At 44.1% G+C, this 18,920-nt stretch overlaps 1 protein-coding gene across 1 annotated transcript in view; it reads left to right on the top strand.

Annotated features, from left to right (window-relative positions):
• LOC144481946 (electroneutral sodium bicarbonate exchanger 1-like) overlaps positions 1-18,920 on the top strand; it is a 122,438-nt gene that overhangs the window by 16,873 nt on the left and 86,645 nt on the right. The window contains exons 2-4 of the mRNA XM_078201120.1: positions 11,126-11,269; positions 15,133-15,268; positions 17,219-17,379. Of these exons, the coding sequence (XP_078057246.1) occupies positions 11,155-11,269; positions 15,133-15,268; positions 17,219-17,379 (412 nt within the window). The 5' untranslated portion in view covers positions 11,126-11,154. The remainder of the gene's footprint in view (positions 1-11,125; positions 11,270-15,132; positions 15,269-17,218; positions 17,380-18,920) is intronic.

Genomic DNA, 18,920 nt, shown 5'->3' with positions numbered 1-18,920 from the left:
ATGATTTGGATGAGAGAACTAAATGTAATATCTCAATTTGCAAATGAGACAAAGCTGGGTGGGAGGATGAGTTGTGAGGAGGATGCAGAGATGCTTCAGTGTGATTTGGACAAGTTGAGTGAGTGGGCAAATGCATGGCAGATGCAGTACAATGTGGATAAATGTGAAATTATCCACTTTGATAGCAAAAACAGTAAGACAGATTATTATCTGAATGGCTATAAATTGAAAGAGGGGAATTTGCAACGAGACCGCGGTTTCCTCGTACACCGGTCGCTGAAGCTGAGCATGCAGGTACAGCAGGTGGTAAAAAAGGCAAATGGTATGTTGGCCTTCATAGTGAGAGGATTCGACTGGAGCAGGGATGTCTTGATGCAATTATACAGAGCCTTGGTGTGGTCATGCCTGGAATATTGTGTGCAGTTTTGGTTTTCTTATCTGACGGAGGATGCTACTCAGGGGGTTCAGAGTAGGTTTAACAGACTGATTCCTAGGATGACAGGACTGATGTATGAGGAGAGATTGAGTCGGTTCGGATTATTTTTGTTGGCGTTTAGAAGAATGAGGAGTGATCCCATAAAAATGTATAAAATTCTAACAGGACTGGACAGAGTAGATGCAGGAAGGATGTTCCTGATGGTGGGCATGTCCAGAACCAGGGGTCACAGTCTAACGAGAGGGGTAAACCTTTTAGGACTGAGATGAGGAAATGTTTCTGAACCAAGAGTGGTTAGCCTGTGGAATTTGTTACCACAGAAAGCAGTTGAGGCCAAAACATTGTGGGTGGAATCTTGCAGCCATTCATGCTGGCGGGATTTTCTGGTCCCACTGCAATAAACGGAGATTTGGCTGAGCACCAAATTCTCTGTCCTCGCTTGCAGCGGTGGCGGGCAGGAATGGCCGGAAAATTCCAGCCTGTATATTTTCAAGAAGGAGTTAGATATAGCTCTTGGCGCGAAGAGGAACAAAGGATATGGTAGGATCAGGCTACTCAGTTGATCAGCAGTGATCATAATGAATGGTGGAGCAGGCTCATAGGGCCGTATGGCCTCCTCCTGCTCAAATTTTCTATGTTTTTGTGTTTTTACAATTTGACAACATCTAAATCCCATGATTTTTATATTCCTGTAATGCTCACCTTTGTGTCTGATACTAAAGGACCTCTTCTATGGTATTGCTCACAGAAAATCATGGACAAGGCAAAGATCCCTCTGAAGGTTTGGGGATCTGGACCATATGAATCTGCATCTAATGGGAAATGTGCAACTGCAAGTTGGACAAGGTAGCTTTATAATGGGGAAGATCCTATTAAGACTGGTAGAGGTGACAGAATTGTGATACTACAACTTGCACTTGTATATTGCCCTTAATATAATGTACCAAGGCACCCAAATAAGGATAGTACAACATACGTAGAAAAACCTGAGAATTCTTTGTACTTTTGAATAGCTTACTGACTCATATATTTTCATAGAACTAATGTGCTTAGTTGCAGTGAAGGTATTGTCCTCCAGTTCTGGGACTGTCATTGTTAATGCGAATCAATCCTGTCTCTGGGGACCTTGTGTGCCTGTAGGCCAGCCTCAGACTTGTCCCTTAGATAATGGCTGCTGATTTGTATTTCCTTTTGAACTTTATAAAAGAACAATGTGATGGAATATTTTTTGTGGAGGCGCTAAAGGATTATTGCAAAATACCAAGGTGTTGCCATTGTCCAGAACATTTCAAAGGACATAACATTTCTAAAAGCACAGTGAATGCTTTAAAAGGGCACAGCTTTCATTTTAAAATATGTACTAGTTGAAGCTTTTCTCATTTGTCTACAAACCTACATCCCATCAAAAGATTATGCAACTTGCTGGGTGAAATTATTTGGGGATGAGGGCATGATGCAGTTCATTCCCCTCCCCAAACAAAAATATAGTTTACTAACCACTTGTTCATAAGGCTAGTGCATCTTAAAGGAGTTTTCCACAATTAATGGACATTTCGACACACCAGAAGCACAGCAACAAAAATATGATCATTCATTCAATATGATTGTTCCTTTTGGGAGAATTCTATAAATGTTGATGAACTATAATGCTTTTGTTTTCTTAATCAGGAATTATGCAAAGTGTATTGGGCCGTCTTGAGGCTCCAGTCAACTTTAATTTTTGCCAACATAAAAATATTGAACAAACCAGAATGTTTCCTTTTGGAAACAATCAGTTTTCCACAAAGGAATCAATGAAACTGTCAAAACAAATTGAAGATGGTACCATTATAGTCTTGTTTCTGTTGAAGCATAAAATAAGAATTCTAGCAGTTACTGAATACCTGCTGGAATAGTATAAAATTGTGATGGAAAATCAACATTGTATTTGACCATAAATAGACTAAACTGGCTTTGTCTTTTGCCCTCTTGGCATGATCTGGCTTTTTCCATTGATGGATCTGGATAGATTGCAGTGGAAATTCTTTTGTGTTTGCTGTCAGTTCTCAGTCATCGAATGAGAAATTAGTTTAAAGAGGAGTGAACAGGTTGACAATTTTGGCTTCTTCAAATGCCCTGCAATTTCTCTCACTTTCCAGATAGTGGTTGTTTTTTATTGACAGGAACTTTTTTCCTCCTCGACCCCTTCCTCTTGGCATTTTTCTCTTTCCTTACTCATGGTCATTGTTCATACATGTGCTTTTGCAATGAATGTCGTCATGTTATTTGACCACAGCAGACATTATCTTGTCATCACCCCATTATGCACAAGCTTAGGTTCAGCAGTGTAGCTGGATACTTGATAGCAGCGAGATATCCGGCTGATAACCCCCTCCCAAATCCAGCATGCTGAGGCCGATTGTTGCTCCCCAATCCAGTTAAAGTCAGTTACTTCAGCAGAAATCGGGGATTGCTCTGTATTGTACAGCTAGCTACTCAATGGGGGAAGCCAGCTGTGCTTCTGCTGAGGAACAATTTGTACTTCAGAGCATCAGCTGAGGATAAATAGTTAATGGATTGACACATTTCTACCACACCAAATCAGGTATGATTTAGCCTAATAGGATGTGTGTTTATTAATAATGTGGAGATGCCGGCGTTGGACTGGGGTAAACACAGTAAGAGTTTTAACAACAACAGGTTAAAGTCCAACAGGTTTATTTGGTAGCAAATGCCATTAGCTTTCGGAGCGCTGCTCCTTCGTCAGATGGAGTGGAAATCTGCTCTCAAACAGGGCATAGAGACACAAAATCAAGTTACAGAATACTGATTAGAATGCAAATCTTTACAGCTAATCAAGTCTTAAAGATACAGACAATACACATTTCTTTAACCTGTGCCTAATGCTCCCTCCACTCACATTGTCTGTATCTTTAAGACCTGGTTGGCTGTAGAGATTCACATTCTAATCAGTATTCTGTAACTTGATTTTGTGTCTCTCTATGCCCTGTTTGAGTACCGGCATCTCCACATCATGACTACCATCAACACTGCAAACTGCCGGCTCCAAGTGGAGAGGATCTCCAAGAAGATCGCGCATATCGACACAGACATCAAGTTTCTACAAACATGCAAGAAAGCAGACAAGATACCGAAAGGACTACAGATCACGAACCCACTCAGGTCAACCTATAACACAGACTAGGCTGAGAGACTTTGCCGTCACACCTCTCTCACACTCCTCAACCACCTCATACACCAGCTCTACGGCAAAAAAAAAAGCCGGCATCTCCACATCATGCCCTGTTTGAGAGCAGATATCCACTCCATCTGACGAAGGAGCAGTGCTCCAAAAGCTAGTGGCGTTTGCTACCAAATAAACCTGTTGGACTTTAACCTGGTGTTGTTAAAACTGTGTTTATTAATAGTGAGAGAGATTAACATCTAGTAAAAGGAAGTGCTTCAACTGGGATAAGGAAAGGTTCCCTGCAGACTGATGGATTAATTTACATGAATCATTTTCCACTCCAGAGAGCTTAACTGAGTCTTTGCTCCGTATTCGATGATCACTTGGTAGAAAGATGCTGAAATAGGATCTGATTGAGAACCGGAAGTGTAGAACACCAAATTTAACCTACCAAATCACTGGGTGCAGACTTCAGCAAATAGCCAACAATGGTATGCAATGGAGAGACACATGCAAGGTGTATATCAGGGTTGCTGTTTCTGATTGGCTATCTGACCTGTCAGTCACCAGCCTGATCTTTCCACAGTCGCTGAAGGAGATGTCTGTGAACAAAAAGGTGCTGAATGCTTCACATCTGCTTACAGAATATTCTCAATCATTGTATTTGAATTGGGGCACTGGGAAGGCAATGGGGGAGTGTGCCTCTTTTTTTGAAATTTTTATTCATTTGATCCTGTTTAGAAATCATAGAAATCCTACAGTGCAGAAAGAGGCCATTCGGCCCATCGAGTCTACACCGACCACAATCCCACCCAGGCCCTACTCCCATATCCCTACACATTTACCCGCTAATCCCTCTAACCTACGCATCCCAGGACACTAAGGGGCAAATTTAGCATGGCCAATCAACCTAACCCTCACATTTTTGGACTGTGGGAGGAAACCGGAGCACCCGGAGGAAACTCACGCAGACATGAGGAGAATGTGCAAACTCCACACAGACAGTGACCCAAGCCGGGAATCGAACCCAGGCCCCTGGAGCTATGAAGCAACAGTGCTAACCACTGTGCTACCGTGCCGCCGTTAGTGTTAGTTAGTGTTCAACAATTTTCATTCAAACATGCAGGGACTATGAAATATTAAAGACAAATTCTTAGTTAAATAAAGGATCACATATTGGACTGTGGTCTAATTCTTTGGAATCTAATAGTTTCCTCCCATTATAGCAGTTGAAGCTCTGAAAAAGATGTGTCTCATTTTTCAATTTTTCGTGCAGTCAGACAAACTAGTGAGATATATTTTTGTTGCTCCGGGCTTTTAAGTAGGAGTTCACAGAAAAATCTCCCAAACTCTGTGCACTAATGAGTGCATGCGTGTAAATCGTGCGGAAAATCAGGGGGCAGGGCCAATTCCCGCCCGGGAGGCTGGCAGCATAGCGCTGAGCGGGCCACTCCGCATGTGCCGATCTGTCAGTGCTGAGATTGGCACATATGGAGTGGGCCCTGTCTGCTGGCCTCGCGATTGCTGGCCAGCCCCATGATCCCCGCAGCAGCGGCCCTCTCGCCACCATACTCTTTCTCCCCCCCCCCGCCTCCCCAATCGCTGGCCCCCCAAGCATGCCCAGGCCCAGCCCCAACCTGGACAGTGTCAGGGGCCCAGGTTGGCATGCCAAGGTGCCAATGCCCATCGGGCACCCCCATGGGGTGACACTCTGACAAACTATGGGAAAATTCCACTCAGTAACTTGTTTAATAATTAATGGTTGCTTCAATCTGCCTCCTAAGTTTGGATTTTCAGAAACAACTGATACTTCAGTTGTTCTGATGGAAGCCTGTTGAACTGAAGCATTAACTCTGAGCGAGATTTTCTCAGCAATCGGCAAAGGTTGATGGTGGGCAGGAAAAGTGGCATTGAGCCCACTGATGCCAATGGCGGCTTTTCCTGCAAGATAGTGCCATTCAGTCTCAATTCACCCATTCCACCATCGCCTCAGCAGTGCAATCATTGGGGCGCCACATTTAAAGATGTGATTTTGGAAGTCAGTGTGCCAAGGGTTAAATGTTGAGCAGCAATCCATGGCAATCACATACATAAGTTGTGTTTGAGTGGGCATGAATGTGCCACCAGTATCCATTACAAACCCACCGACTCCCACAACTACCTTGACTATAGCTCTTTACACTCTACATCCTGCAAGGACTCCATCCCGTTCTCTCAGTTCCTTCACCTCTGCCGCATCTGTTCTGATAATGCCACTTTCCAAAATAGCGCTGCAGATATGTCTTTCTTCCTTCCTCAATCGTGGTTTTCCACCCACTGTGGTTAACAGGGCTCTTAACCGTGTCCGACCCATCCCCCGGGTCACTGCCCCCCCCCCCTCCAGCATGATGCTGCTACTCGACACATATTCCCCTCACTCCCCCCCCCCATTCTGCAGGGACCAATCTCTCCGGGACACCTTGATCCACTACTCCATCACACCCAACACCTCACTCGCTGCCCACGGCATCTTCCCATGCAATCGTAGAAGGTACAACACCTGCCCCTTTACCTCCTTCCTGCTCACTGTCCCAGGTCCTAAATACCCCTTTCAGGTGACGCAGCGCTTTACATGCACCTCCTTCAATCTGGTCAATTGCATTCACTGCTCCTAATGCGATCCACTCCACATCCATCGGAGAGACCAAACGCAGATTGGGTGACCGCTTTGCTGAACACCTTCAGTCTGTCCACAAGCAGGACCCAGACCTTCCTGTTGCTTGCCACTCCAACACACTACCCTGCTCTCCTGTCCACATGTCTGTCCTTGGCCATTTGCAATGTACCCCAATGCAAACTGGAGGAACGGCACCTCATCTTCCGACTGGGCACTTTACAACCCTCTGGACTGAACATTGAGTTCAACAACTTCAGAGGATGAACTCTCTCCTCCACCTTCACCCCATTTCCATTTATTTAATTAAATTTTCTATGTTTCTATGTCAAAGTTAAAGTTTATTTATTAGTCACAAGTAGGCTTACATTAACACTGCAATGAAGTTACTGTGGAATTCTCCTAGTCGCCACACTTCGGTACTTGTTTGGGTCACTGCACCTAACCAGCACATCTTTCAGACTGTGGGAGGAAACCGGTGCACCCAGAGGAAACCCATGCAGACACAGGGAGCACATGCAGACTCCACACAGACAGTGACCTAAGCCTTGTACACTAGAGAGGTTGTCAACTGATTTGTAATGCTTTGGAGGGCTTTTTCCTTCTCTGCTGTATCACATAAGGATTCAGTGTTCAAAAGTTCGAACACTGAGATGCTGCTTGTATCTTTCATTGTTCATTCAAGCTTGACTTTAAGAGAGGCTCAATGATCAGACTCCATGAACATATGCTGGGCAGCATCTTGAGCATGAGTGTTACATATTAGCGTAGGTATAGGCATCATAGCTCAACAGGCCATGCATCGTGCAGGTAATACTGATCATCTGCTCACTACTTTGGCTGGACATGCTTCGTGCAGTAAGCAGAGATCTATGATTGGAAGCAGCTGATTTAAATGGTTAGCTGTCTCTAAAACGTGCAGTTGTGAAATGTGCCCTGCCCCCCGTTAAAATGGGAAGTGTTGTGTTGTGCAGGACATTCCTGCTATTTTCCCCACAACGGGAAGAGGTTCTCCACAGAATGTTTTTTTATGGCTCAGAAGGAGGTTATTTGGTCCATTGTGTCTGCACTGGCTCTCCAAACAAGCATTGTGACTTAGTGTTATTCTCCTGCCTTTTCCCTGTACCCTTGCACATTGTTTCTATTCAAGTAATCATCTAATGTCCTCTCTTGAATGCTTCAATTGAACATTGTGACAAAGTTCTGGCGCTTCATTACCACTGTGCTGCTTCAGCCATTTTGGCAATGAATAATTCAAAGCTAGTTTTCATCTTTTGAAACTTTATTTAACCTGGTAAGCAACATTACACACAATTGGAGTCAGAGGTTTACAGCATGGAAACAGGCCCTTCGGCCCAACTTGTCCATGCCGCCCTTTTTTTAAAACCCCTAAGCTAGTCCCAATTGCCCGCATTTGGCCCATATCCCTCTATACCCATCTTACCCATGTAACTGTCTAAATGCTTTTTAAAAGACAAAATTGTACCCGCCTCTACTACTACCTCTGGCAGCTTGTTTCAGACACTCACCACCCTCTGAGAGAAAAAAATTGCCCCTCTGGACACTTTTGTACTCCTCTCCTTTCACCTTAAACCTATGCCCTCTAGTTTTAGACTCCCCTACCTTTGGGAAAAGATACTGACTATCGAGCTGATCTGTGCCCCTGTTCTGAAATAAGAGCAATTGGTCTTTTAGCTGTAATTAATACCGGAGACCAACTTGTACATGTCTGCATAGTGTTGTGTTCTGTCCAGTATCAATATTGGAACAGTTAGGTCATCTGGTAGGCTTTAGAAAGTGAGCAGAAAAAATAGCCAGTTGCCTTAAACTCACCAACAACCCCACAGCACATATACTAAAGAATCAACACCAAAGCAAAAACTGCAAAGCTAAAAATCTGAAATAAAAGAGTGCGGGGGGAGACTCGGGTTCAAGTGTGAAAAGCACTGTTCCTGAGGATGCCTTCTGCTGCTGAGTCACAAGTTTCTTGGAAGGGCCTCACAGAGGGAAGGGATGCCTAGGGCAGTGGGGGGTGGAGAGTCATCACAGACGCACAGTTCCGCTCAAATCTGGGAGGAAGGAGGGCTTCTGAGAGGTGGGATATTAACAAGGGAAAGGCTAATAGAAAGGCATGTCAGTGATCAGTAGTTGCAGTTAAAACCATTCACCTGTAGCTCAATTGACATGCCTGGAGTCAAACTGAAGTCTAATAATTTATTTCGTTCGCCATGGTTGGGCCGCTTTGCTTGTTGTGTTTTTGCATCAGAGAGGAATGAATAAATGTTCCAATGCATACATTCTTTCCTTAAGTATTAGCCATTGCATATCCCCCGTAATGCCTTTTAATGGAGTTCCCCAATCTATCTTGGCCAAATCACACTGGATACCTTTTATCATTTTCTTTGTTTAGATTTAGGATCCTAGTTTCAGCTTGAACCTCTTCACTTTCCATCCTACTAAAGAACTCCATGCTATGGTCACTGTTTCCTAAAGGACCCCCGCACAACAAGGTTATTAATTAACCCCTTCTCATTGCACAATACCAAATCTCGGATAACCTGTTCCCTAGTTAGTTTCTCGACGTACTGGTCTCAAAAAACATTTCTTACACACTCCAGAAACTCATCTGCCACAGTATGCAAACCCACATCTTAACATTCCAGGGCCAAGTGCATCAGAACACTAACAAGATCTGTCATTTCTCCAGCACAGATTCTGTGAAGATTGCTACCTCACTTTCTATCAGAGTCATGCATAAAAGCTATGGAAATATTTACCTTTTGTGCTATGTTTAATGAGCAAGTGTCACTCAGTATCTCACACACTTGGATATATTGATATACTAAATAGTTTCCTTCACTTTAACTAGGATCTTGATCCAATGGCAGTTAACTGTTGATTTATCAAATCTAGCAAAACGTTTGGCAGACTCCCACCTTTACTGGATGAACTTATTCACAAGATAATTATGATGAGGAAAACAGTTTGGCCCATATGATTTACCAATCCATAGAGATCTTAAATCGGCATTCCCCCCATTGGAACAACCAGTTGTTTTTTCAAAGATTCCAAGATTTTTTGCCTCCAATACTACCTGAAAGTCTTTTTGACATCTTGATCACACTTTGAACGAAGAACTTCAGTTGGAAAGTTATCTTTTACCAGTATGAACCCTTGCCGCCTGGTTCTACTCCCACAGCTTAATTCACAAAAATTAATTTTGGGTTAGCATTTTCATTATTCCTAACAATCTTAAAGATGACCTCTCAGTCACCTTTTTTATAGCCCAGTATCTCCAGTGTTTCCTGATAGCTCATATGCCTTACACTTGGGTAAGTATTGTGGCTCTTAGGAACATAAGAGCAGGACTGCAGGACTGGGCCATTCGTCCCATCAAGCCTGCTCTGCCATTCAATTAGATCATGGCTGATCACCGAACTCAATGTCACTTTCCCACACTACCTCCTTATCCCTTGATATCATCAGAATCCAAAAATCAATTGATTTCTGTATTGAACATACTCAATGATTGAGCTACTACAGCCATCGGGGATAGAGAATTCAGCAGAAATCTTCTGTAGGCTCTCTGATGTTTGAATGCTTCCACTATTTCTTGGTGACCAGAACTGGATACAGTCTCTGGCCTAAACTTTAAACATTAATCATCACCTCCTCTTACATGTACTCTATTGCTTTGGCTATATAGTTAAGCTACTGTACATTCACATAGAATCCCTACAGTGCAGAAGGAGGCCATTCAGCCCATCAAGTCTGCACCAACTGTCCGAACAAATCCTATCCCTGTAATCACGCACATTTACCATGGCCAATCCACCTAACCTGCACATCTTTGGACTGTGGGAGGAAATTATAGCGGCACGGTGGCACAGCGGTTAGCACTGCTGCCTCATAGCGCCATGGCCTCCCCGTGTCTGCATGAGTTTCCTCCGGGTGCTCTGGTTTCCTCCCACAGTCCAAAGATGTGTGGGTTAGGTTGATTGGCCATGCTAATTTGCCCCTTAGAGGCCCGGGATGTGTAGGTTAGAGGGATTAGCGGGGTAATTGTGTGGGGATCGTTGTCGGTGCAGTCCTTATGCACTGCAGGGTTCCTATGATTCTATGAAACTGGAGCACCTGGAGGAAACCGGAGCACCTAGAGGAAACCCACGCAGACACGAGGAGAGTGTGCAAACTCCACACACACAGTCACCCGAGGCCGGAATTGAACCCAGGTCCTTGGAGCTACCGTGCCAACCCTTGGTTGAACATATTAAACACTGAAAATACCAAAATGTAAAAATTGCTTTGAGCTCCACCTTTGGTTACTTCAGCATAATTAATGCAGCACCTAGTTTTCTCTTTTCAAGTGTTCGATGAATGTTGCTTCTCTGTCAACTTTTGTTGATTGGGTCAATTTTGTTGCTGAGTCCAATAGGGTCGTCATGTTGATTTTGGAAGGACTGCAGGAGGTTTCTATGTTAGTTTTTCATAATGGCAATTGTCCTAAAATATCGTACAGATAGTGGAAAATAAGATGTGGACAGTTGTCCTTGTTAGTTGATGGTCATTTGTTGGTACATATTAATGGGTGGAAAAGGGGTCAAACCTGTGCAGGAGTAGGAGAAATATTTTGGGAGGTAATCAAAAGCGCTGTCAAGGAGAGAGGCTTTGAGTAAGTGGGGAGAGATATCATGAGATGAAGAGATTTGGGAAGAGAATTGTAGTTTGCAATACAGTGAGAATATATGGGCCACACATCGGAGCCAATCAATAAAGTTCATTTGTAGCTTAATTCACATTGCAATAATTGTGCTTGGAATTGAGTGCTTTATGTATCATGCTTATATTTTTCCCCTTTTTAAAAAAATAGGACACAGGACCTTGTATGTTGGTGTGCGTATGCCTCTGGGTAGACAAAGCCACCGACATCACAGGACCCATGGATCAAAGCACAAGAAGCGAGAGAGAGTGAAGGGTGCCGCCCAGGAAGAAGGAAAGGACAATCTCACTTACGGTGAGATGCATTCCAGCTTTTCATTTCACTGTAAAGATTTAAGTCGAATACCTAGTTTCCACAATTTCAAAGCAGTGAATCAATATTATATACAAGTACAAAATTATATCTAAACTGGCGCTGATTTTCCTAAAATTTGAATCACAATGTAGGGAAAGGAGGGTGCATTGTACATGGGGTGGAGGTATTTTTGAAGATGTATTGTAGCTTTAGAAGTTACAAAAGAATCCAACGTTTTTTCTTTGGTTTCTACTTTAGTACGATTAACCCATTTTAAGCTGTTATTTGACAATGTCTTGGCATTAAGTAGAAATGTGAAATGCAGGGTACATTTTGGCTAAGCCTACAGGCTATTGTTTTCCATAGAATGTACGCAGGAACGCAGTATTTTTGACTATTCATGTTGGACACAGCTGACCACCTCGAGCCCTACCCTGCTTGAAATGAACACAGCCCCCAACTAATAGATGCGGTGCAGTGAAAGAGAGTGCATTTGTTAGAGCATAGCATTAGGTAACACAACACACAGTGGAATAGTTCTGTGCCAATGACATTAATTATATTAACTGAAATATGCAGTTTGCAATTCACAAAAGCCAGGCTAAGCCAATGCCCTCATGGGCAAAGATGATGGCCGGGATTCTCCCGGCCCACTGCACTGTTTGAGTAGCGCAACGGGCCAGGAGACATAAGTGGGGCGCCTGTAGCAGGACTCGCAACTAGCGTCCGGCCGTTTTTTACGATGAAATCAGTGTGGGGGCTGATTACAGTATGGAAATTATCATTTCCATATGATTAGTGGGCCCTGGACGGTAGTCTCTGGGCCCGCTAGTGTCTCCCCCTGCATCAGAAGAGGCCTCCACCAGCTGAGTTTACAACTGCTCCCCATCAATGGGCAACAGACATGCACACCCCTCCAGTGGGGACAGAGGCCATTAAGGCCCCCCAGGAGGTATGGGGCAGTGGGAAGATGCCCCTTGGGCACTGCCAGCCTGGCACTGCCCACTGGGCAGTGCCAAGGGGCTGGGGCCAGAGGGGCTGGGGCCTACTGGGGGCTGATAAGTGGTGGTGGCCGGGGCCGGGGGGGGGAGGAGAACGGGACTGCTGTGTACTCTGCAATGGAATTAGTGGGGGAGGGAGGAGGATGATCAGGGCTGGGTGGGGTCAGGGCTGGCCATTTGGGGTGGGGAGATTGGGGCTGGCCATTGGGGCTGGCACAGATGGGGGAGCTGTGATTGGGGCCGGCCTGGGGAGGAAGGTGGTGGGGGGTGGTTGGATAGGCCAGTGATCGAGTGGGGAATTGTGTTGGGGGGCAGGGGTGGAAGGATTGGGAAGGTCGGTGATCGCACAGGGAGGGGGGGTCAGGGATAACATCGGGTGGCCAGCTATTGGGAAGCCTTTGGGAGGAGAGGCAATGCGCATTGACGATCTCCCCACTGACAGATCTGCGCTCCGCAGTGGCCCACTCAGCTATGCTGTTGGCCTTTTGGGCGGGGTGAGGCCCTGCCCTCTACTTACCAACATGAATCACTCTGAGGCACATCTTTGAATCTGAGTGCTGGAGATTAATTCAGGTAAGTACACCCAAACAACGGGCGGGAAATTCTCCCGTCTTCCTGCCCTATGGGCACTTCATTTTTTGGGGGGAGAATCCCAGCCGATGTTTACTCCAAATGTTGAGCAAGCCTAACCTAAAACAAATAAAGTTGGACATGTTCTGAATTTCACGTGCAGCATTATTTCAACAAGAATTAACTGTAAAATTTGTTACAAAATGTTCCACTTTTGCTACCGATATATAGACACAAGGCTAGAAATTGGGTTACCCCAATTTTCAGTCATGGAAGTTTGGTGCATGCACCTCATCTAAATGATTATAGTATCTGAGTGAGTGGATCTCATGCTGCCATCATAATGTTGCTGGCTGCCCCTCTCACAATAGGCTTATGAGATTGAAATGCACAAAGCCATGTCAGCATCTCGGGTAATGCTGGATAGGTGGCTGGAGGAAAAGGGAACAAAGGATTATTGGACCATGGGTTTAGGACTAAACATGGACACACATTATAATAAGTAAAAACAGAAAATGTTGGATAAACTCAGTTGGTCTGGCAACATCTGTGGAGAGAGAAACAGAGTTAACGTTTCAAGTCCAAATGATCCTTCTACACATCAGCCCTGGGGGTTGGTGGCTTGATACTGAGCCGCAAATGGCACAGACACAGTTATAGGAGGCATCTGTAGCCTCGACTGGAAAGGAACACCAAATAAAGCCATTATTTCATGGCATACATATGAGTTCCAACATTCTTTTGTGTTAAAACAATTAAACTAAATTAAATAAACTAAGGGACAATGCAAAGAGGGCAACCCCTTAAGGGCGAACCACCTAAAATAAAAAAACAAAGCGTAAAAGAAATTTAAAACATTAAACCAAAAGGTAATTAAAGGAGTCATTAATACACTTCCATTCCTGCAGTGCCCAACTAGCACAGAAGGCCTCAATGGTGGACACCATATGCTCCCTCCCCAGGGACACAGCGATAGAGGGATAGACAGGTTGCACAAATAGAGGGCATAGGTTTAAGGTGAGAGGGGAGAGATACAAAAGTGTCCAGAGGGGCAATTTTTTCACTCAGAAGGTGGAGAGTGTCTGGAACAAGCTGCCAGAGGTGATAGTAGAGGCGGGTACAATTTTATCTTTTAAAAGGCATTTAGATAGTTACATGGGTACGATGGGTATAGAGGGATATGGGCCAAATGCGGGCAATTGGGATTAGCTTAGGGGTTTTAAAAAAAAAAGGTGGCATGGACAAGTTGGGCCGAAGGGCCTGTTTCCATGCTGTAAACCTCTATGACTTTGTATGACTCTCTAACCCTCTTGGTCAACCGTTGACTGGACCTTTTTAATACCCGAGTCCCAACCAGGACAATAGTTCTGCAGACTCTACCTGGTGTCTACCTTATAAAGGGGTCAGGTGATGAGTTCTACCTGGGCAGGCCAATGCCTGTTACTAAGGGAACTCGTATGCAATGAGCCCCATGCTAATTAGACATTCCCCATGGACTCATGGGGGTTATCACAGTGACCTAGGATTCTGTTTCCTAGTGGGGAAACTGATACAATGAGACTGTTTGCTTGATGCACAATATTGTTTTCTGTTGACTTCAGTGGAAAGTAAAATTGAGCTGGGTGTACAACAGGCAGCTGATGTGATTGCGTCAGTTTCCCACCCAGTGTGTTAGATTAAAGCTAATCCCTCTATTTTAAGACTGATGGAGAAATTGTAACAGCCTAATACCATAAATGGTAGAAATACATCCCAGCTGAATGGTTATGGGTTTATATTTTAGGCTTGCCTATACTCTGGCTCATGATGAGCTTCATGTCTTCTCCACAAAACCAAGTGAAGCACTTCCTGGGCCACAGCTTCCTCCCAGTAGGGAATAAGGAGCTCCTGTTTCTATCACTCACCTGCAACGTTTCTTGGTGGGGAAGGCACTGTTGGCAGCTCAAGCCAAATCCACAGCCTGGACTTTTGCGATACCTCTGCTGCTGGAGGTTGTCATAGCTAAATAGTCTCAGTAGGGCGAAATAGAGGAATGTTGGGAGACAAAAAATAAAATTTAAGAAAAAGTTAAATTTTGTATAGGCTCGGTATTAGACAAATTGTGTACTTCTCCGCAGCTGATTATGTAGAATACATAAAGGTTTTCATCCTCACCAGAAAACCCTCCATGAGGTCTTCATGGTGATTGTGTATGTGGTGTATCTGTGGGTATAATGTGTGTGTTTGTATGTATAAATAACAAAGCAAAACCTGATCCCATTAATCACCTCTTGCTGCACATCTGCTTTTTAGACACCCCTTCCCAGCGAGTGCAGTTCATTCTGGGAACTGAAGATGATGAAGAGCATGTTCCACATGAACTTTTCACTGAGCTTGATGAAATCTGCGTACGTGGGGGTGAAGATGCTGAGTGGAAGGAGACAGCCAGGTGTGTGAAATGTCTATAATGTTTGTCAACCTGAGGAAATGCTGGAAATATTACAGTGAAGTTTCACAGGCTTCAATTCCAGAAGCACTAACAGGCTTAACAAGAAGAAACTTCACTCACCTTTTTCATAACAGCTGTCCAGAAAGAACGTTTACAAATTTCTTAATTCATTATTTGGTTAATTTCATTGTGTATTTCCTCAAAATGAACTATGATTTTGCATCACTTGATAAATGTGTGATCACTTCAGTTACTAATCCTTCCATGTAAATCTGATCATGCAATGACAACAGGAATTGCACTGACTATACCTTCTGGAAACCTAAGTACAGTACATCCACTGGTTCTCCTTTAACCACTGCACATGTTAGTTCTTCAAAGAACTCGAATAAGTTGGTTAAGCATAATTTCCCTTTCACAAAACCATCTTGACTCTGCTTGATTGCCTTGAACCTATCTAAGTGTCCTGCTATACAGTTCCGGCCATAGTCTCAGACCCACTCGTCACACCCTCAAACTGAATGTAAAATCCAATCGTATTATGATTATTTCTACCGAGGCATGCCTTCACTATTATTAATTAATCCCATCTCATTGCACAATACCAGGTCTAATATAGCCTTCTCTCTGGTTGGTTTCAGAACGTGCTGTTCGAAGAAACTATCCTGAAAACATTCTGTGAACTTCTCAGCTAGGCTCCCTTTGCCCATCTGACTTTTCCAGTCTGTATGTAGATTAAAATCCTCCATGATTATCACTGTGCCTTTTTGACAAGCTCCAATTATTTCTTCCTTTATGCTCCACTCTACCTCTATATGGTTACTGTTAGGGGGCCTGTACACGACTCCCACAAGTGACTTCTTGCCATTAACGTCTCTACCCAAACCGTTTTCACATCCTGGTTTCCTGAACTTAAGTCCTCCCCCTCTGTATTGTGCTAATACCATCATTAACTAACAGCCACTCCTCCATCTTTTCCTTACTCCCTGGCCTTCCTAAATATCCTATGTCCTTCAATATTCAGGTTCTAATCCATGTTGTCCTGTATTGGCTAACAAATCGCGCTTACTTATTTCTGAGAGTGCTCACGTTCATCTTTTTTGTTTTGAATGCTTTGTGCATTCAGATAGCGGCCTTTCGTTTAATCCTTGTATTTGTTTTATCATCTCTAGTTTCATTTGTTGATTTACTGTTAGTTTTGTTTTCTCTATTTCTTCCTGTCAGTCTGTTTTTCATTTCCTGTAATAATACTTTTCTTTTTTGCCTTGTCTCCACTTTTTGATTTACACCATCTTCCCAAATAGGGGGTGTGACTGCTTCTTGGAATAAAGTGTCCGGGGTGCGTTCCCCCGCCTTGATGCGCCGCAGTGTCTGCAGCTTGGCCTCCAGCTCAATAGCTCTGAGCTGAAGTACCTGCAGCTGTAAACACTTATTGCAGATGTGTTTACCCTGGATCACTCCGGTATCCAGACACATTCTGCAATCGCAGCACATCACCTGCCCTGTCATCCACAGTATGTGTTAATTAATAATTGCTTATTAATTAATTTATAATTAATAAAGCCAACATATTCCAATAGGTTTTGACACTGCCAGTAAACTTTACAGTACTGATAGAACAATATAGTACTTACAAACTGATAAAACTAACAGTTTTGAATGATACCAGTTACTGATTTATCTGCTCCTCCTGTTCCACCAAAGTGGAAATCAAATACTGGAGGTTGAAAAAGAGTAGAAGAAAAAAGCACCTCTTCCCCGCCCTTCACTAAAGTCCCCACTCAGCACACTTCTTGCAGTAAACTTTACGCAAAGCACTTCTTTCCCCCTATACAACAAATTCCTACTTTGAACAAATTCCCAAATATACTCACTCAGTCTGTCTCACTCGGGCTGAAATCTCCCTCACTGATCGTACGCACTTTTTGAATTGAAACAAATATTTGGCAGGTGGTTGAAGTTTGAGGAAGATGTTGAAGATGGTGGAGACCGTTGGAGTAAACCATATGTTGCCACACTGTCGTTACACAGCCTGTTTGAGCTACGGAGCTGTATCATCAACGGTACTGTCTTATTGGACATGAGAGCAAACAGCATTCAAGAGATTGCAGGTATGAATAATGCATGAACACTGCCTTCAAAAAATACATTTTGTTCAATTACTTTGCTATTTAAAAGTATACTGTAAAAATGTAAATCATCAAAGTGCACTGTGGCACTTGTGTAATGCCATTGTGATTTGCCCTTCCTCCTCAAACAAAAACCAAGTTTGTGAAGACGCTATCCTTTTAATTTACCTTGTCAAAATTTTCTCATTGTCTTTTGTATTCTGTTTCCTGCTTTGAGTAACAATGGGATTTGTTTGCATTATATAGCTCTCATTATATTCCAGGTGGAATTCTACCAAAAATATTCAAGTGTCGTATCGGCGAGAATAATAGTGATCCGCACCGGTCTTTCAGGCGCGCTCCACACTGCAATCCCCCTCACACTCAGTCACTTTTTTGGAGAGTTTCCCGCTGGTACTGGGGGGCCTAAACATGATGTGGAGATGCCAGCGTTGGACTGGGGTAAACACAGTAAGAGTTTTAACAACACCAGGTTAAAGTCCAACAGGTTTATTTGGTAGCAAATGCCATTAGCTTTCGGAGCGCTGCTCCTTCGTCAGATGGAGTGGAAATTTGCTCTCAAACAGGGCACAGAGACACAAAATCAAGTTACAGAATACTGATTAGAATGCGAATCCCTACAGCCAACCAGGTCTTAAAGATACAGACAATGTGAGTGGAGGGAGCATTAAGCACAGGTTAAAGAGATGTGTATTGTCTCCAGACAGGACAACCAGTGAGATTCTGCAAGTCCAGGGGGCAAGCTGTGGGGGTTACTGATAATGTGACATAAACTCAACATCCCGGTTTAGGCCGTCCTCATGTGTGCGGAACTTGGCTATCAGTTTCTGCTCAGCGACTCTGCGCTGTCGTGTGTCATGAAGGCCGCCTTGGAGAACGCTTACCTGAAGATCAGAGGCTGAATGCCCGTGACTGCTTGCAGAACTTGCAGAATCTCACTGGCTGTCCTGGAGACAATACACATCTCTTTAACCTGTGCTTAATGCTCCCTCCACTCACATTTTTTGTATCTTTAAGACCTGGTTGGCTGTAGAGATTCGCATTCTAATCAGTATTCTGTAACTTGATTTTGTGTCTCTGTGCCCTGTTTGAGAGCAGATTTCCACTCCATCTGACGAAGGAGCAGCGCTCCGAAAGCTTATGGCATTTGCTACCAAATAAACCTGTTGGACTTTAACCTGGTGTTGTTAAAACTCTTACTGGGCCCAAACATGCCAGTGAACCCGGTTTCAGAGCACCCGGGCACCGTTTTGCAAGGGCACCCCAACCTCTCAGTGCATTGGGGGACACCCTTCCTGCCCTCATTGGCGGTATGTTCCCCCACCCCCCTCCTGGACACAGGTCGCAGGCATTGCGGCCCTACCAATGGGTCCCCCTGCCTGATCCCCAGTACGCTTCCCCATCATGACACTCGACATGATCCCCTTGTCATAGCCCCCGCTCAGGCCTCACCCCCTTGACACTGCCCCTGGCACAATGGTGGTGCCCAACTGGCACTGCCAGGGTGCCTGGTGGCCACTGCC

Source organism: Mustelus asterias, chromosome X, assembly GCF_964213995.1.
Source record: "Mustelus asterias chromosome X, sMusAst1.hap1.1, whole genome shotgun sequence".
In the NCBI taxonomy this organism is placed as follows: Eukaryota; Metazoa; Chordata; class Chondrichthyes; order Carcharhiniformes; family Triakidae; genus Mustelus; species Mustelus asterias.
Note: the sequence above shows the minus strand (reverse complement) of the source record. Positions and strands in the feature narration are given on the sequence as shown.